At 37.0% G+C, this 21,160-nt stretch overlaps 1 protein-coding gene across 17 annotated transcripts in view; it reads right to left on the bottom strand.

Annotated features, from left to right (window-relative positions):
• The window catches only part of TCF12 (transcription factor 12), a 376,442-nt gene that overhangs the window by 31,107 nt on the left and 324,175 nt on the right, over positions 1-21,160 (bottom strand). For 10 of the 17 annotated variants that reach the window (XM_025389607.1, XM_025389605.1, XM_025389616.1 and 7 more), the window contains 4 exons: positions 19,080-19,158; positions 10,587-10,660; positions 9,511-9,582; positions 8,539-8,745 (listed from right to left, as the gene is read on the bottom strand). In XM_025389607.1, coding sequence (XP_025245392.1) covers positions 8,539-8,745; positions 9,511-9,582; positions 10,587-10,660; positions 19,080-19,158 — 432 coding nt within the window. The remainder of the gene's footprint in view (positions 1-8,538; positions 8,746-9,510; positions 9,583-10,586; positions 10,661-19,079; positions 19,159-21,160) is intronic. The other 7 variants (XM_025389614.1, XM_025389617.1, XM_025389613.1 and 4 more) reach the window with 2 other exon arrangements.

Below are 21,160 nucleotides of genomic sequence, written 5' to 3'. Positions count from 1 at the left end.
GAACTCCAGCCCGGGCAACAGAGCAAGACTCTGTCTCAAAAACAAAACAAAACGAACAAACAAAAAAACAAACAACAACAACAACAACAAAAGAACTAAACAAAAGTTGTGCATTGCTAGGCAGCAAAATTGGCATGTATTTTTATTTTCAGCTTTAATCAAACTTATATGAGTCACAGTTAACCTGAAATAGAAAAGCTAAAGCATGCAAACACCATCAAACAGTCAGCTATTGCAATATTAATATACATAGAAAAACTTGTTACAGATGAAGTTTTTATTAGAATAGTAGCAGACGTGTCAACTAGAAGATTAAGTTTTTAATTAAATAGGTTTATTGCCTGGAGTTATACATGAGAACCACTGTTTTTCAATAAATCCTTCAATCCTAGTAAACTGCCAAGCTTTGAATCCCTCTTGAGTAATTAATATAGCTTTTATCTTCCATGACTTTGTATGATTTTACCCTAAGAGGAACAAATACCCCTATGCGAGTTTATCCTTTGGTTTTTCTGTGAGCTAAACAAAAGGAACCAAAGCAAAATTTTAGGTAATACAGGTCATTTGGTAGTAGATCTAATTAGAATAGATTCGTTCTTCCACCACACTTTCTAAGAAATGTTTGTGTTTTACACTTATTCTCATCTTTATTTTTAAGAAGCCCATTTAGTGGATTTTAAAATTTAATTCAATAGTTACTTTTAAAACGATTTTAGGATTGGTCATTGCTGAGCACTATTTGTGTCACTACTCCCTTAGGTAATAATCATGCATCCACTACACCCTTTTCCTAAACCACACAATTTCACCATGTACTGGAATCACAAAATCTTAAAGCTGGGAAGGGACCACAGAAACTATGGCAGACTTCCATCCCACTTCCCACTTTCAGAAAGTTTCAGTATTTAGTTGTTCCCCTAAAAAACTTGAGAAGAATCTGAAGTACTCAACCTAACAATCAGTAAAGAAATGGACTGTGAAAATTGTATTTAAGAGAGCAAATTATTTTTAAAATGTTTCAAGAAATTCTGTTTCAAGGGTATCATGGTCTTGTTTATTCTTAACGAACGAGGGTGCTTTCTTACTATGAAGTACTCAGGGATCTAAGAGGAAAGGAAGTTCAAAATCCCATTTTATAAAAATAGATATGGGCAAACACAATATATGGCTGCAAATTCTTTGGAACCTTGGAAGATAAGGCCTACTCTAAAGATTAAATACATCTAGGAGAATTTTGATGGGCTGGGGAAATAATTGTAAGTTAAAGTAAAAGCTGAGGTGTATTTGTATTTATAATAATGTGGACTTGAAACTTCGATGATCCCTGGCAATATGTGCTAATTCTGTTTTTACATAACATTTCGAACTATCACACCAAGTAATTTAAAAGGAAATAGCCTTCTAAAATTTAAATTTTAAACATATGTATACTTAGTGTATGTTACACATGTGAAACATTTTATAGCTATGTAAGGCAATACTACTGACAGTAACAAATTGAATTTTCACTTATCTAAGTGATGATGCATCTGCTGAATTCTGATTTCCTTTTACTTCATCAGTATAAATAATTCTTTGATTTTTTAAAAACTCAACTGTTAAAAAAATGTCTGATCATTATCTAAATAACAAATCTTAGAAATTTTACTTTTCCCTTAAGGAAAATCAGAAAGGGTGCTAGATTTGTTTTGCAACAGAAACACCAGCAAATATTTTTACACTATAGAATAATACAAACTAAGTATTTTCTCACATGAACTTAAACATAGTTTACAAAAGAAAAAATTTAATTGGCACACACAGCAAAAATATAAGCCTTTAAAAAAAAGGCCTCAGACTAGAAGAAGGCTTGAAGTCTGGAGTTTTTCATGTTAATGAAGTTAGCAGGAACTTTTTCTTTGTAACTTGATTCCCCTTGCAAATGGCCCTCATATATTTTCTGGAGAATTTGACTTTCACAGTTCTTATAGTTCTCTTTAACCCTTGCTCTCCTGGGCTCCCAACTCTTCCCTTTAATCTGCAGCTCCACATTCAAATGGCTCTGTCTACACATACAACAGGTGTATAAACAGTTCTTTGTCTGAGCCTAGAGCCTGTGGGGCCAGCCAGATAGGACTCAGTTTAATTGTTCACCTCGTTAGCATACAGCTGACAGGCTGCGGCTGTTGGGGGAGTAGCAGGGCAAGGCAAACCCCAAGGCCTGCTACCCTCTCTGTTTCAATGATTATGAAGAGCTCCAGTTCAGAATAAAAGGCCCATGCCATTAAATGACACCATCCTGCATACTCAGTCTTCGCAATCTATGTATGGCCTTACTTTTCTGGGAGCACCCAACAATGGACTTGTTTCCATTTAATTTGGCCAATGGCTTTAGCACTCACAATGGAAAAATGTTAAATCTAATTAGTTGATTAATAAGAGGTCTTGTGAATTAAGGGACAAACTGAAAAACAGTATGAATTCCTCTTGATTTTGAATTCTATTCTAATAATTTGTTCAATTTGTACTATTCACTGAATACTAATGATTTAAATTAATCACTATTAATTTACAGATTGGTTAAAGGATCTTTATATACTGCCTACTCCAAGATTTTGATTTATCTGAAGAGAGGTTTTACTAGAAACTTGGTAGTATTACATTTGTTATGGTTCCTTTTAAATATTTCCATAAATGTATCACCTCTACGTTTTTCAAATTTAAAAAAAGTTGCCATTTTGAACAATTGTGAATTTTAAAATGTTACCAAAAGCCTTAAAAAGCACTATAATGTAGTCTTAATAAAAATAAAAATTTTAAAAATTGCCCATTTAGGAAAAATTACTTGGAAAGAGTAAAAGAGTGGTTAAAAGTAAAATCCTTCTACTCAGTTGAAACATAGACACACAACTTCTACTGTATTACAAACCCCTTTACTAAAATTAAATACTGTCCAAATGGAAGATTAAAATGATTTCAAATTTATTTTGATAAATGACAAAAATGCCAAGATAATTTTGAATAAAATATTACCCTATTTGCCTATCAGTCTTTACTTAGTCTTAAGTCTCCTGTAACTAAGAAACATATAGTTTCTCTAACTGCTTTAAAATTTAGAAAACAGATATGATTTATATTTTTAAATGATTGTATAAGGCAGACTTACATTTTATAATTTAACATTATTTACTATGCTCTCATACAAGAATATGTCACTTCTTTAACCACCACTTAACAACAAAAAACCCAAGCAATACCAAAAACTAAGAGAAATGCCTGGATTAAATTTTATCAGGACTTGTAACAATGAAATCAAAAGATCTCACAGATAAAATTTTATCCTATGTCATGAATAATAAACTGTTTTAGATCTGCATCAAGTTTCCATTAGTACAAAATGCTTCGAATTTCATTTAGTTTTGGTTTGAAGTTGAAGTTACTGTCTGATTGAGAAATAACAGTACTTTTCATTAAAGAGAAAGGTACTTCGATGGAGTTATCTTGTTGGGCCTAGGTACTTAGGTATTACAGCCATAAATCGATGGGATGTACACAAACTTTATACTGCAGAGAGCTCTTTGAAATGCTCAAATGAAATTCATGATTCTCTCTTTTTTTAAAATTGATACAGAATCTCACTCTGTCACTCAGGATGAAGTGTGGTAGTATGATCACGGCTCACTGCAGCCTTGAACTCCTGGAACAAGTGATCCTCTCACCTCTTCCTCGCAAGTACCTGGGATTATAGGCACGAGCCACCACATATGGCTAAGATGAGGTCTCCCCATGTTGCCCAGGCTGGTCTTGAACTCCTAGGCTGAAGCAATAGTTCCACCTTAGCCTCCCGAAGTGCTGGGATTACAGGTGTAAGCCACCATACATTGCTAAAATTCGTGATTCCTTTTATTTTCAGTTTTCTACTAAAAAATTTTTCTTCTCAGTAGTTTATTCTAAAAGTTTAGCCTTAGCTAAATAAATGGGAACAAAACTAAAGCCAAATGCTGACATTTCAATAGTTTTAAAAACTCTTGATTTCGTGTTTTAAAATTTAAATGACATATCAATATCAAATACTAATGAGGACAAGGAAATGCTTGGCCAAATGGTTACTGTGTCCGAGTAAACTTTACACTGCTAGCAACCTTGATCACTGACTTGTCTGTACTGCAGACTGGGAGCTGACCTGTCTGTACCTCTATCTATCTAATCTATCTATCTTTATCTATCTATCTATCTATCTATCTATCTATCTATCTATCTATCTATCTATCTATCTATCTATCTATCTATCTATCTAATCTATCTAAATATATATTATACATATAAATAAATTTATATATATATATATTTTTTAAGAGACAGGGTCTCACTCTGTTGTCCAGGCTCAAGTGCAGTGGTATGATCATAGCTCACTACAGCCTCAAACTTCTGAGCTCAAGCAATCCTCTTGCCTCAGCCTCCTTCTGAGTAGCTGGGACCACTGGTGTATGGCACCATGCTCACTTAATTAAAATTTTTTTTTGTAGACACAGGTTCTCACTTTGTTGTCTAGGTTGGTTTCAAACTCCTGCTTCTAGCAATCCACCCAGCTTGGCCTCCCAAAGTGCTGAGATCACAGGTGTGAACTACATGCCTGGCCTGTACCACTTTTATCCTGCCATCAACTCTTACTCTTCCACTATCAGTGTGTCTTGGCTCGCCTCAAGTATTACAATTACTTCAACAAAACTCTCAAACTACTCATGAACATAAGCCAAATGTTATAGGCTCCAAGAAAAAGAAAAACATGCTAGCCCCATTATATCTGCTGGGGTGCCAATTTATGTTATAAATCAGGAATTCCCAAGGTCTGGCCTGTAGCCAAATCTTGACCTGTGTTTTTGTAAATAAAGGAGCTTGTTTTTGTAAATAAAATTTTATTGGAATACATCCATGCCCATCTGTTTTCATATTGTCTATAGCTGCTTTCATATTATATTGTCAGAGTTAAGTAGTTGTGACAGAGACTATATAGCCTACAAAGCTGAAAATATTTACTCTCTGGCCCTTTATAGAAAAAGCATATTGAACCCTTTTCTAAATACTTGGAGGAAAAGTGATATATTTAAACCCTACAATTAGGATTCTGCCCATTAGGATAAAGTTCCATTATAACAAAAATGTCATCTGAATGTTCTGTGGAGGTCGTGAAAAGACCTACATTTATCAGAATAATTCTATTCTCTGCAATAAACAAATGGAATAATGAAAAGCAAATGTTTTTGAAAGCAGCTGACCTCATGAATTCTACACGGTGGTACAAAATTGCTGATCAACAAGTGTGTCTGTGATCACTTTGTAAGTTTGGCCATGTAGCCTCCATTATCAAGAGCCTAAAACACACTGAACAACAGCTTGGGCTAGTTGCTGTGGCACTAATGTTGCAGCTCAGACTAAGCCAGACTCACCTCATGTCTCAGGAGACCATTTTTTCTAGACTACTTTGAGATTCTTTTCTTTTTAACTTATGCGAATGCAGAAAAAGATAGACAAACTTCTGGAAAGTTGTAAGAGACCAAAAACAAGGCGGGGAGGGAGGGTGGGGAATTGATTCCAGAATGTAAAACCACATTATTTCTTATTCATGATCAGTTAGGAGGATGTATGGTTGTGACCAGGGGAAAATAAAAGCTGGAGATTAACTCTTGGAGACAGCTGGCAAGAGTTACAAAAACGTGCTCCCAAAATCACACACTCTGCAAGAATATGAAGAGTTGATGCCATACAGGTGGGTGCTGAGCATGTAAACAAAGGGATCCCAGTAGTACTAATGGAAGTCCTCAGACATGGAAAAGAACCACCACGATAAGACAGTCTTCCTCAGTAAGATGCCTACGACTCTGAGGGGATAGTCAGTGGCAGACTAATCTTCCTTTCATTCCATCCTTTGGTCTTTTTGCTGAAGCTGAGAACTGAGGACTCAGCAGCTAAAAGGCTTACTTCAGAAGGACAGGAGATGAATACTGACTCACCTAACAGTGTCAGATTTTGTCAGCTAATAACTTTATATTTTGAGGCTAGGCCTGGCAGGTACATCTTATCTCCACTGCTAAAAGTATTACTGATTGTGTCTGGATGAGATGAAAATAGCAGATGATTTCTGGCAGATTTTCCACAGCTCTGTACCCACTGAGGTGGTAAGGACTGAAGAGAAGGCCGTGATAGACACACTGAACAACAGCTTGGGCTAGCTGCTGTGGCACTAATGTTGCAGCTCAGACTAAGCCAGACTCACCTCACGTCTCAGGAGACCATTTTTTCTAGACTACTTTGAGATTTTTTTCTTTTTAAGAATATCTCTGGCTGGGTGCAGTGGCTCACGCCTGTAATCCCAGCACTTTGGGAGGCCAAGCTGGGTGGATCACAAGGTCAGGAGTTCGAGACCAGCCTGGTCAATATGGTGAAACCCCATCTCTACTCAAAATAGAAAAATTAGCTGGATGTGGTGGCGGGTGCCTATAATCCCAGCTATTCAGGAGGCTGAGGCAGGAGAATCACTTGAATCTGGGAGGCAGAGGTTGTAGTGAGCCGAGGTCACGCCGTTGCACTCCAGCCTGGGTGACAGAGCGAGACTCCATCTCAAAAAACAAACAAAAAAACTATCCCTGCCAGACCTTCTGTTGTTGTTCTGAAGTGGGCAGTACATTCCTTCAGCATATAGTGGGAGCTACTTTCTTAGTTATAAGTTTTAGGGTGCCATCCAATGAAAGAATTTTTCCCTCTAACAGTCCTACTAAAATGCATTAGGTTTTTAGGTGGCTTTGGAGGACTAGATTTTGATAAGTCTCCCTTCCTATTATGGAATATTTGAAATTGGTAAAAAAACAACTTTCTCAAGACAGAAGTCCCATTTTATGCAAACTCCAACTGGGAGGAGCCAGATACATATTAAATACTGTAGCTGATAAGTTGGAATAGGAGCAGTAAGCTAGTAAAAGTGAATAATTAAAAAATCATTAAGAGGTAAGGAATAAGAACTGCAAATATTGCTGCTGAGACTAACTTAAAATTCAAGCATATTGATTTTGAAGTCACGCTTCTAAATAAGGATAAACAGTATTTCAACAAATTATTAATATTCTGCATTCATATTTGTAACAAATTCCTTTAATTATACCATAAAATCATATTTTTTTCTTTCTTTCTTTTTTTTTTGGTGAGACAGGGTCTCGCTCTATTGCCAAGGCTGGAGTGCAGTAGCACGAACATGGCTCACTGCAGCCTTGACCTCCTGGGATCAAGAGATTCTCCCACCTAAGCCTTCCATGTAGCTGGGACCACAGGCACACGCCTCTGTGCCAGGCTAACTTTTTTTTATTTTTTGTAGACATGGGGGTCTTACTTTGCTGCCCAGGCTAGTCTTAGAACTCCAAGCAATCCTCCCGCCTTGGCCTCCCAAAGTGCTGGGATTACAGGTGCGAGCCATGTGACATTTCCCCATTCTACTAGTTTAATAACTTACATATGTTTTGACACATATTAGCTTATCAATAGCAATAAAAAGTACTTTAAAAGGAGACTGATTTTCAAGATTTCCTGACATTAAAAAAAACAAAGGAACACAAAACAGGCATCTAATGTTACCCATGCTGCTGAAAATAGGCAGCCTTGTGTGATGTTTAACTTCAGAGGCTCAAAAATGAGTATATATGTATGTGTATGATATGTGAGTGTGAAAATCTGGAACCAATCCTATCTTACAGAATACAAGCCTTCAGCATTTGGGGCGTATAATTATTTTGATGATAGGTAAGTTTTAGCCTTCATCACATGGTTTACACCTAAAAATCTGCTTCGTAGAAGAACATTTCACAGCATGCAATGAACCTGAAAAATCATGCCATAAACATGCAAACACATGGTATACGTTTAAAATATCAGGTTCAAAAAGAATTTCATTTCTTTAAAAGATAATTTGAATAAAAAATAATGTAAGATGGTAAACACAGAATTTTTGATGTGTATGGCTGTAGAATGAACATCCCCTCTAAAAAATTACCATTTTTTTAAAAAAGATGGACTGAGTTCTTAAAAATTCTCTTTGTGGGTTAATCTAAAATTGTTTCCTTTATTTATTACTGAAATTACAGCCATTCTTAAAACTACCTCCCCACCAAGTTTGGGAATAAAGTTTAAATTTGGACCTGTATAAATTACAGTTTCACATTCTTTCTACCATTGAAGGCTGGTTCTAAATTACAATAAACAACCTTTCTAGACCAGACCTCTTGCTATTCAGATTTCCTATGCACTATTTCAAGGCAAAAACTGTGGTGCCAATTATTACATATCTGGAAAAAAAATCCAAGTTTAAGCTAAAAATGATCTTTGTAGAAAGCTTCTGCTTTTTGCACAAGGTCACAAGAAGATTTTATGGACTAATACTTAGACAGCAAAGAAAATTCTGAAAAGTCAGTCTTTACCTTCCTTTCGGAAAGATCCTCTTCCCAAAGATTTCATTAAAGACATTTAGGACAACAATCTTTAGGTTTACTACAAAAAAGATGAGCACGATTTTACCATTGAAGTTGATCGACTGCTTGCAACAAGGCTTGATCCTCCATAGTTTGAATTGAGGCTTCCAATTGGTGCATTATGGGATGGTCCCAATAAACTGTGTATATCACTGTGACCAGTAGGCAAACTGGTGGAAGGTCCCACAGCATGGTTCCGCAGCACATGGATTGCATCATCCAGTCTGTCTAAACGATCCTCCATTCGAGACTGCTGTATGGATTAAAAAAAACATGGAGGTTATTGCTGGCATCTGTTAGATTCATTAACTGCTATGTTTCCTACTATGTGATATGTGGAAGATAGCAAGTGAAATGCAGTATCAAGTAGCTTCAAAAGCAACCACCTGAACTATAAATCAACAGCAAAAAAAGCCTATCTGTCTGTAGATTATGCTAAATTTTCAAAGCTTCAGAAACAAATCACTGCTTTATAAAATGAATTTACCAAACTACCATGAGGTTATTTCTTTTAGCCTCTACAAAAGATGAAGGATACTATGTCATTTCTCAATAAGAGTTGCTAAAAAAAAAAAAAAAAAAAGTACAACCTATATTTTAATACTGATCTTTGAATGATGGCAATTTGGGGAAGGGACCTCAAATCCAGTAAGTTTAAGTTTTAATTTTGTCTTAAGTATATAAAGCACATGTATCTTATATGGTGAACACATCCAGATATGTTCTTTGACAAAACTAAATAAATGGTATTGTCTGTGTGTGGATACACACATGCCCCATACACAAACATATTAGAATTAAAAAAATCAAAAGCACATGCCAGCAGAGCTGTTTTAAAAAGGATCACTTTCAACAACATAAGAGACAAAAGTATTCCTATACACTATGATAAAAACTGAAATAGTCAATTGTTTGATTTTTAAAGACTGGAGTCTGTACAACTTAAAGATTTTAAATGAATAATGGGAAGTATAATTAATTGAAACACAAAAAAGGCACCATCTAAAAGAAATAGTACCTCACAGACATCCTTTAAGAAGGACATTGCATCTTGCAAATGCTCGTGAAGTTGCTGCTCAACTCGATTTTTCTGGCAAAGTCAAGACAGAACAGGAGGCAAAGCACAGGTTAAGATTAACTCCAAAAGAGATGAGGAAATAGCTGATATGCATGTCAGCATAACATGTTAGTAAAGTTAACGCCAAGACGTGCGAGATCTATTTTATTAAGATATGAAAAGGCTGGGGTTCAACAGGGAAGTTACGAGGTTAGCATCTAAACAGCACACATTGCTTATAATTGCTTGCAAAATACATGAGAAGCAAATGTTCCTTCAATTTAAAATGTTCTGTTAGTCACAGAAAAAGAATGTTTCTCTTTGCAACCTGGAATTACGAATGAGAGCATGACTTAGCATTCCATCAAATCATCCTTATTTTGTTTTTATTATACCGTGTAATTCTGGGTTACAAATACAAGTATACAAAAGCAACAGTAGTCAACATTCTCCCACAAATTCTTCACGCTCAAGTATCTAGAAGGTTCCTTTACTGCCTTGTTAAATAATGTTTTGCTTGTATGATTTGCACAATACACTTTTTTTTTTTTCCCACAAGAAAACATGGCAAATAACACTTTCATGACAAAAAACACTGGTATTCACTTAAAATTTTTAAAGGAAATGTAATAAACCACACACAGTATTATGAGAAAGGGTAAAATACAAAAGGGTAAAAATTTTGCATTGCTGGATTAAATTCTCTTGCTTTTACTTGTCTTTTTTTAAAAAAGTTTCCCTTTATATGTAGACATAGAAGTATAGAATGATTAAGCCCTAGATTTGTCAAAGAAACAAAAATCCTCCTAACAAAATTTTAACATCAGCTGTCCTGACACCAGAAGCCTGATGTCCCAAAGAACAGATGGCAAAAGGCATACCCAATGTGTCTTACATTGTTCAACTGAATCAGCCATTTGTTAGCAAAGAATTCGTGTGCAATGCTAGCCTACTGTTTCTTTACTGTTATGCCAGATTTACTAAAAACAAACAAACTCTAAGCTATCAGATAAAATTGGTGTATAAGAGGCTCTTACCAGGGAGTGGAGTGAGTTTTCATAGCTTGGGGATGAAGGTGCTTGCCCTCCAGGTCTGGGCCACTGACTGGTACCTGTTAAAACCCAAAAGTACCCACGCACCTGGGTTAACTCAGTGATCTTGATAATGTTGTGAAGGAAAGGGTAAAGATACTGAATAACTAAATAAATTTACATGAATATTTTTGTTCAGCCTTCAGCACAGTATTGGCTACTTATAAGCCCAATACATTTTCAAAAATCTTTCATTATTAATAAAAAAAAATGTAGGGAGCTGAGAAAACAGAATAAAAAAAAAAACCCTGTAATTTAAAATACAGCTACCTTTATGTTTGCACATTCTTTAGACTTATTCCACACGCCTATGTATCTTGAGAAAATGCACTTACAATGTACACACTTTTAAAATTCTGTCCCCCTTCCTCTAGCATTGTACAGAAATTTTGGTAATACTATTAACGACTACATTAATACTCCCCTTATTCTCTACACTTAGTTTTTTTTGTTTGTTTTTGTTTTTTGTTTTTTTGAGATGGAGTCTCACTGTCGCTCAGGCTGGCGTGCAGCGGCACGATCTTGGCTCACTGCAACCTCTACCTCCTGAGTTCAAGTGATTCTCCTGCCTCTGCCTCCTGAGTAGCTGGGATTACAAGGGTGTGCCACCATGCTGGCTAATTTTTTTTTTTTTGAGACGGAGTCTCGCTCTGTCGTCCAGGCCAGAGTGCAGTGGGCCAGATCTCGGCTCACTGCAAGCTCCACCTCCCGGGTTTACGCCATTCTCCTGCCTCAGCCTCCCAAGTAGCTGGGACTACAGGCGTCCACCACCTCACCCAGCTAAGTTTTTTTTGGTATTTTTTAGTAGAGATGGGGTTTCACCGTGTTAGCCAGGATGGTCTCGATCTCCTGACCTCGTTATCCGCCCGTCTCGGCCTCCCAAAGTGCTGGGATTATAGGCTTGAGCCACCGCGCCTGGCCTTTTTCTTTTTTTTTGAGATGGCATCTCGCTCTGTTGCCTGGGCTGTAGTGCACTAGTGCCATCTTGACTCACTGCAACCTCTACCATCCAGGTTCAAGCGATTCTCCTGCCTCAGCCTCCCAAGTAGCTGGGATTACAGGCACACACCACCACACCAAGTTAATTTTTGTATTTTCAGTAGAGACGAGGTTTCACCACGTTGGCCAGGCTGGTCTCGAACTCCTGACCTTAAGTGATCCGCCAGCCTCAGCCTCACAAAGTGGTGGAATTACTGGCGCGAGCCATTGTGCCTGGCTTCTACACCTAATTTGCTTAGCCACTATTGTTTCACTGCTAGACATTTTGGTTGTTATCACTCGGCTATTATGAACAGTGATATAAGTAAACATTACTCTGAGTTTTTTTCCCCCAGGAGAAAGGATGTTTTGAGGATAGTTATCATTTCTGAATCAAAGGGTATACATAAATTAACATAAGGACAAACTGCCTTACCAAGGGGTAATATTAACTGATTGTGCCTTTAGCAATACACAGATGAATAAATTTCCCATGATTCTAAATGATCTTGGGGTCATCTGTTTAAAAATTTCCCAAAATAGTTTATACCAAATACATTAACTAGGAAAATATTATAAAAACTTCTGTAAGATGTTGTTTATCCTGTGATGTTAGAAAAGTAGAAATCTAATTTAAAAAATAAAGATAGAAAAAGAAAAGATACAAGTTCAGAGTATAAAAAGCATAAAAAAAAATTCATCCATATGTTAGACAGAAGGCAATGTTTTAATGGTCTTGTGAAAACACCTTTAAAAGCAAAAAGACAAAAACAACTGATCAAAATCTTCATTATTTCATGATTGTGCATCTGAAAATAAGTCATTTACAGAATAAAGACTATTTAATTAAATATATATTTTTGTTCTTAATAAAAGCTTCAGTGACAATTTGAATTATATTAGAAATCAAAGTTGGAAGTTGAAGGTTTAATTTGTCTCACTCTAGAACCTTTTATTGCAGGTCAATTTGCCATATTTAGGAAGTTAATGTGACACTACAATTTATTTGTCTTAGAAAAACTTGAGGTAAATTAGAACTATTATAGTTCATTTTAGCTGAACAAGACTATTTATTTATGAAACAATGTAGTAACTGTATTCATCAATTATATACATTTTGCAAGATGAAAAGTTGGATACAGATTCTTCATAACCTGATTATATTTCACAATTATATGCATACTGTTATGATTACATAAATACACTTTAAATACTAAAATTGTGAGAAAAAATATGCACTTCAGTTAATTTTTTTTTTTACTTACAAGCAAATTATAAACAAATTATTTTGAGGACCATTAAAGGCTTCTTGCTAGACATACAAATGTAATCATAAATCAACTACAAACAAATTATGGACAATCTAAAATTGCTCATTGCTTCAAAAACTTGTGGGCTAATTTTATAATTAAAAGGCTGAACTGATCAACCAGAAAATCTCAGTAACTGACTATATGCAAAATATATAAAAACAACCAGCCAACACCTTACTGCTAATTTCAGTGCATTACTTCTTTCTAAGCACTGATGTAGAATTATGAATTTTAGGTGACCAGTTTAATCATAATCGATTTTGATAAATACCTTTAGTTATTAAAAAAGAATTTATCTTAATGTTGGTAATACTTTACTTTTCAATCATTTTGTTCTACTCCTTCCGTAAGTCCCTTGTAATAGGAGCCTGATCATCAAATTACTTACTTTGTGTGCAACATTAACACAAGTTTTATGTTCAAATGCCTCAGAATTGTCAGCATGCATCTGCTTTTGCAAAACATGCAGTTTTTGTGATTCTTCACTAGCTTAATATTGAGGAATCAGATGTGCACACTAAATTACTCGGGTAATAAATCATCTAGATAATTTTTGGTGCTCTTAAAAAACTGTACAAAGGTCTATCTTCAATGTGTAACTCATTAAACTGGGAAAAAATTTAGATACACTTAAACTTACTTTGTTTTTATTACAGGCTAGCCTGTTCTAGTGTAACGCACTTTGTTAAAGCATGCTGAAGTCAGGTAACTGACTTAACATCAGGCAGTCTGACAGGTAATAAAAATAAGTAGCTCATCAATTAGTAGAATTGATTAGAATTTCTCTTTCATTTTTATTTTTTTCTGTGAATGCTCTGAAGATTACTATTGAGTACTACAATTATTGAACTTTTATTCACTTATATTCCAGAAGGAGGTAATGAAAGGCAAAGGAAGACTTTGCTTGTTTGCCTTCCAAGCTCCCTTAGTAAACTTATTCTCTTACTGCAAATGCTCATCTTTTCCTAAATAACTGTAGTAAACAAAGCCATTCCTCTCTTCTATCTTGTGGCGAGAGCACTGATTTTGTTCACAAGGGGTGTGGGAGATGGGTCTGTCCTTTCCTAATAGGAACCAGGAGAGAGCAATTCTGTTCTTAGCCCTAGGGATAAATCCGGATGCTAAGATAAACATGGTGGCACCATTTCTGTTGCAAGTACCTGCATTAGGCCCAGTGCTGGCCAATAAGACATAAGGGGAAATCTGTTGAAGAGGCTTCTGGAAAAGGATCCTTAAAATAATTTTTAAAAGATTCTTAAAAGAAATAGATGGGATACTGAACTTGAGTTGGAAGAGGTGAGTCCGGTCATCTGGTCTCAAAATGAAGGTAAAACTGCTGCCTGGTGGCCCCCAGCCCTCCGGCCGTTGCCACCACGGTGGGGGTGGGTGGTGGGGGAAGACGGCCATGATTCAAAGGAACCAGAGCTTTTGAGAAAACTTTTTATGGTGGTCTCAGCTTTGAAACTACAGATGATAGTTTAAGAGACATTTTGAGAAATGGGGCACACTCACAGATTGTGTGGTAATGAGACCCCAAACAAAACGTTCCAGGGGCTTTGGTTTTGTGACTTATTCTTGTGTTGAAGAGGTGGAGGCAGCAAGGTGTGCTAGACCACACAAGGCTGATAGGTGTGTAGTGGAACCAAAGAGAGCTGCTTCTACAGAGGATTCTGTAAAGTCTGGTGCCCATCTAACAGTGAAGAAAACTTTTGTTGGTCGTATTAAAGAAGAAACAGAAGAATATAATTTGAGAGACTACTTTGAGAAGTATGGCAAGATTGAAACCGCAGACGTTAGGGAAGACAGGCAGAGTGGAAAAAAGAGAGGATTTGCTTCATTAACTTTTGATGATCATGATACAGTTGATAAAACTGTTGTTCAGAAATACCACCACACGGGCCGGGCGCGGTGGCTCAAGCCTGTAATCCCAGCACTTTGGGAGGCCCAGGCGGGCGGATCATGAGGTCAGGAGATCGAGACCATCCTGGCTAACATGGTGAAACCCCGTCTCTACTAAAAAATACAAAAAAACTAGCCGGGCGAGGTGGCGGGCGCCTGTAGTCCCAGCTACTCGGGAGGCTGAGGCAGGAGAATGGCGTAAACCCAGGAGGCAGAGCTTGCAGTGAGCCGAGATCCGGCCACTGTACTCCAGCCTGGACGACAGAGTGAGACTCCGTCTCAAAAAAAACAAAAAACAAAACAAAAAAAGGAAATACCACCATAGTATTAATGGGCATAACTGTGAAGTAAAAAAGGTCCTTTCTAAACAAGAGATGAAGTCTGCTGGATAACAAAGAGGTCATAGAGGTAGATCTGGCAATTTTATTATGGAGGAAACTTTGGAGGTGGTGGAGGTAATTTTGGCTGTGGTGGAAACTTTGGTGGAAGAGAAGGCTATGGTGGTGAAGGTGGTGGCAGCAGAGGTAGTTATGGAGGAGGTGATGGTGGATATAATGCATTTGGAGGTGATGGTGGCAACTATATTGGTATTCCTGGTTATAGTAGTAGAGGGGGCTATGATGGTGATGGACCAAGGATATGGTGGTGGTGGTGGAGTGATGGAGGAAACTTTGACGGTGGTAACTATGGTGGTGGTGGAAACTATAATGATTTTGGGAATTACAGTGAACAACAGCAATCAAACTATGAACCCATGAAAGGGGGCAGTTTTGGTGGAAGAAGCTCAGGCATTCCCTATGGTGGTGAAAGTGGTGGATATGGTAGCAGAAGGTTCTAAAAACAGCAGAAAAGGGCTACAGTTCTTAGCAGGAGAGAGAACAAGGAGTTGTCAGGAAAGCTGTAGGTTACGTTGAGACAGTTGTCCCAAATGCATTAGAGGAACTGTAAAAATCTGCCACAGAAGGAACAATGATCCATAGTCAGAAAAGTTACTGCAGCTTAAACAGGAAACCCTTCTTGTTCGGGACTGTCATAGCCAGTTTGCAAAAAGTGTAGCTACTGACTAATGCAATGTAGTGACAATAAGATGTATATTCCTGAGGTCTTTTATCTGTTGTAGTTTTGCCTTTTTCTTTTCACTACATCAGTCATATTGCCCTGTAAATTGTGGTAGTGGCACCGGGAATAAAAAATTAGGGAATTTTTAACTGAAAAAAAAAAAAAAAAAGAGAGATGGTCCTTTTTTCATCTATTGGAGATTGTTACGTCTGCATGTAGTACCTTGAACCACACTGTCTTTCTACCAGCCTGAGGAAGAACTGCAAAGTAGAGCATGAGCCCTGACATAGGCGGCCAGGACCTCACCACACAAGATTATAAATCCTCTTACTGTTCAGTCTAGCTGAGACAAGAGTTTCTTTTCATTTTAGCCTAAAGCATCCTAACTGATACAATATCTCAGAACTTTCCTCCTAAGCATTCTCTGTGTAGAAATGTATGCTCTTGACCTGAAAAGTTTCCAAGGAAAACATTGGGGATTTAAAGAATGATAGCCTTAGAAGCTGCTTATGTGGGTCTGCACATGTGTATCTATCTTTAAAAGACTTGTGCTAAGTCTAACTGATGCTCAAAAGCATAAGGAATAGGGCAAGTGTGGAGAATTCCACCCACACAGTGGGTAGAATTTTTTATTCTAGATAACAGGCCACTGCCACACAAGATGCAAAATAATGTCCACATATTTATATAGGAGCTCTGGTTTGCTCTTATTCTTTTCCTTCTCCCTTTGACAGTGAATATTTTATCACACAGTGCTTTCCTTTCTTCTTTCCATCTCATCTCTGCCCTGCTATGGGTGGGCAGGGGTGTATGTGCGTTTAGGTAAGAACCATAGATACAGGAGACAGGAGAGATGGACCTGCTTAAAATCAGTCTTTGATTTGCTGTTTCAACACAAGTATGTGAAAGTACTTTTCTTTGATTATGACTGCTGAATTGAAAAAGAAGCCTTCATTACATAATTCAACAGTCCAGATTTTCATTAACAACCTGAATTAAAGAGAAAAAGAGAGCATCACCCATTAAATATCAAATAAAGATGAAGGAGGAAATGTGAGATTTTACTTGTGACCACTAGGTTTTTGGAAAATGTCTAAATCTTGGATTCTGCACTTGACTGATGACCTTTCATAGATGCTGAGCTCTGCCATGGCCTGCCTTCCTACTCAGTGTTCATTAAAACCAAAGGATACTTTGGCAGCTATCTTACTAGACAGACAAGGAGAGGTAGTGGGAATGCTGATACGGATACCTCAGATGAGAAAGTGAAACAAGCTGTGACAAAAATGACATTGATAATTTTAGTAAAACTGTGCAAAGAGGGTGAGTAGGGTTAGAGTTACATCCTTCGTCCTGTAATTTCAGCTCTGCTAAACAACAACTTTAAGTCAATGGGTCTTTCATAGTCTTGTCTATGTGGGGAACAGCTGTTTAACTTTTACTAGACAGCTGAAGCCCTGGTGTCTGGGAGAGTGGCAGAACCTGCTCATAGCTGAAAGCAGCTGCCAGCAGTTCATCATCCCCAAACCGGAATGCTTCTTAGTAGAGCCACAAGGCTAATACACAAAGCATAGGTGATGGCCCATGCAAAAAGGCTTAACAACAACAACAAAACTGCATGGACTTAACTAATGGCTTGATTAGGAAAACAGAATTGTTCCCTCAACTGTTGTTGGAGGAATATGATAACTTTATCCAGTTGCCTAATGCCTTTTCCTCAAAACAATCTATTTTTTCTTCAGCAAAGCTTTTCTCCAAACACTGCTCAGAAAAATATAGTTCAAGTTTTAAAATCATAGCTTAAAAGATATTAAACATTTTTATATATTTATTCCTAAGAAATAAAAAAAAAATCCTGTTTACAATAACATCAATCATGTCTCAACAAATTTATACTATAGGATAGTATTTAGAACTTGTCTAAACTAATGTGAAAAATATTAAGGAAAAAAAAAATGTGGGCCGGGCGCAGTAGGTCACGCCTGTAATCCTAGCACTTTGGGAGAAGGATGAAGCAGGTGGATCACTTGAGGTCAGGAGTTCGAGACATGCCTGGCCAACATGGCCAACTCCATTCACATGGAGTTCATCTCTACAAAAAAATACAAAAATTAGCCGGGTATGGTGGTGGGTGCCTACAATCCCAGCTACTTGGGAAGCTGAGGCAGGAAATCCCTTGACCCCAGGAGGTAGAGGTGGCAGTAAGCCGAGATTACGCCACTGCACTTCAGCCTGGGCAACAGAGTGAGATTCGGTCTCAAACAGAACAAAACAAAATAAAAACAAATGTAAACCACTTATCTTCACTAACAATATTCATCCACCTTCACAGAGAGTTCTTTCCTTAGCAGAAAAACCACATCATTCCCAAGAATTTTTTCTATGTGAAATAACTTAGTTGACCTAAAAATAAAAACAGACTATCTAGCAGAAGTAGTTATTCATCTTTGAATCTTACCTGCTGTACATGGTAAGTGTGGAGAACAAGGAAGAAGTTACATGTATTTTAAAATAAACTAATCTTATTTATTTTACATGCTATCTTATAAAAACAATTTTAGGGGGGGTGGGTATGGTGGCTGACACCTGTAATCCCAGCATTTTGGGGGGCCAAGGTGGGAGGATGCTTGAGCTCAGGGGTTCAAGACTAGGCTGGCCAACATAATGAGACCCAGTCTCTACATAAAGTAAAAAGATTAGCTTGGCATGGTGGCATACACCTGTAGTCCCAGTTACTCAGGAGGCTGAGGTGGAAGGATCATTTGAGCCCAGGAGTTGGAGGCTGCATTGGGCCAAGACCATACCACTACACTCCAGCCAGGGCAACAGAGTAAGACCCTGTCTCTAAAAAGATTACTTTAGAAAAATTTTTGATTTCATTCTTTCTCCATATTTTATCTTAATTCCAATTGCCTTGTCTTATTTTTATCCTGTTGTAACTACTGTTCTTAGAAATGATCACAAATTACATTAAGAATCAGGGAAGATATTAATAAATAATTCAAAATTAGCAAATATTTTAATATTCTCCAAAATGAATTCAAGAGGAAGGTTCTCTTTACATGCTTTCTTATAGTCAAATCTAAATGATTTTTCACAAATTTTTATTAAAGTTTGTTGAGAAATAAACTAGAAATATTTCTAAGTAGCCCCACACGTTGTGAAGTTGTTAGATAAAACACAAGCCTACCTGTGAGAGGTGAAGGTGATCCAACTGGTGTTGATGGATTTGATGGAAAACTACTGCTGGTATGGTCAGGAGAATAAATCTAACCAGAAAACAAGAAATATACATGTATCAATAAGTGACAACAGCACATACAGAAATCCATTCACATGGAGTTATTTTTATAATCTAGTTGTCACCCTTAAGACTTCAGAGTGAAAAAATTTCTCATCAAGTTTTAGACTGTTTCATCATACAGAAGCCGCAGTTTAAAAAACAGATTAAAAAGTATATATATTCTAATATGAGAGGAATAAAATAGATCATAAGTATTTATTTTTCTAGGTGAAAATAACGAAGTATTTGTTAGAACAGAAAAATAAGAAGTACCTACAAAGTTAACAAATCTGACAATCTTTCTAGAATGTGGTATCTTTAAAAATAGTCACCTCAGAAAACTATTAATACTATCTTTTAGAATGGTCTTTAAGGACAGTTTAAAAGTTGAACAAAGAAAATAATCTTTTTAATGGTTACCCCTTATCTCTCATTTAAAAAGTTACTCAGTTTGATCAACCACATTTTTGCCAATTTTAGCTCCAAATGATTGAGTGTTGTAAAACATTAAACTTATTCTCAGAAGATACTTTTGTCACCCTTGAAGAAAGTGAAAAAATCCTGATATGCTTCAAAAATTGTTTCCAAGATGATTTGTGGACTTCAAATCCCAATAGGTCAACTTTGAAGAGGATAAATTATCGGGATGCATAAATTTAGGTATTCTAGCTTAAGGTTTTGTTGCAATACTTTATATTTCATATTGTCAAAAATAAATGGTGACAGACATTAATTCAAGTTTATCTAATTCAACAGTGAACACTTTTTTTGAGATGAAGTCTCACTCCGTCACCCAGGCTGGAGTGCAGTGGCGCAATCTCGGCTTAATGCAACCTCCGCCGTGCCCCAGGTTTAAGCCATTCTCTTGTCTCAGCTTCCCTAGTAGCTCAGACTACGAGTGCGCAGCACAACGCCTAGCTAACTTTTTTTTAGTAGAGATGGGTTTTCGTCATGTTGCTCAGGTTGGTCTTCAACTCCTGACCTCAGGTGATCCACCCACTTTGGCCTCCCAAAGTGCTAGGATTATAGGCGTGAGTCATGGCGCCTGGCAACAATAGTAAACACTTTAAAAGTCCCCTTAATCCAGGCACCAAAGGCCCATCCCTAAGATCTCTTCTTGGACAATCCTATTCTTTTAATAGGCATAATGATCATTTTCATTATCTCGGCACTTAGGGCAGAGAAAACAACTTATATGGATAAATTGTGGTTAAATATTTCAAAAAGGAAAACTACTTGCAAGTGCAAAAAGTCATATGAGTGCAAAAAGTCATCCAGTAGAAATGACCTTGCTTTGAATAAACTTAGACTTCTAATGAATTTAAAGAGACCCAATTTACAGCATACAAGGAATTTCAACATTGTTTTTAAAGAAAGCATAATAATGTTCTTTCAATATTTGATAAAGTCAGATATTGGGACAGGTTCATATACAACAAAACTCTACAAGTCACAATTGACAAATTTCATTTTTTTTTTTTTTTCTGAGATGGAGTCTCACTCTGTTACCCAGGTTGGAGTGCAGTGTTGCAACCTCCACCTACCAGGTTCAAGTGATTTTCCTCACTCAGCCTCCCAGTAGCTGGGACTACAGGTGTGTGCCACCACGCCCGACTACATTTTGTATTTTTAGTAGAGATGAGATTTTGCCATGCTGGACAGGCTGGTCTTGAACTCCTGACCTCAGGGGATCCACCCACCTCAGTCTTCCAAAGTGCTGGGATTACAGGTGTGAATCACCACAGCTGGCCAAATTTCATTTTTTAAAAAGGTAACAGGCTTTCAAATTGTAAGCAGCCCAAAGTCTACCTTCCTTTGACTACAAATGAATATATCCACTTCAAATAAAATATGCCAGTTTGTATGATGTTAGTAACTTATAATTGTAAATGCCTTTATACATCAACTATCTCAAATAGTCAGGATCTAGACACTGTAATACTCTCTTTAAAAAGCTATTTTGGAAAAGTAAAGCTATGGAAAAGAGT

This window comes from Theropithecus gelada, chromosome 7a, assembly GCF_003255815.1.
Source record: "Theropithecus gelada isolate Dixy chromosome 7a, Tgel_1.0, whole genome shotgun sequence".
In the NCBI taxonomy this organism is placed as follows: domain Eukaryota; kingdom Metazoa; phylum Chordata; class Mammalia; order Primates; family Cercopithecidae; genus Theropithecus; species Theropithecus gelada.
The sequence above is the reverse complement of the archived record's forward strand: the minus strand, read 5'-3'. Positions and strand labels throughout refer to the sequence as shown.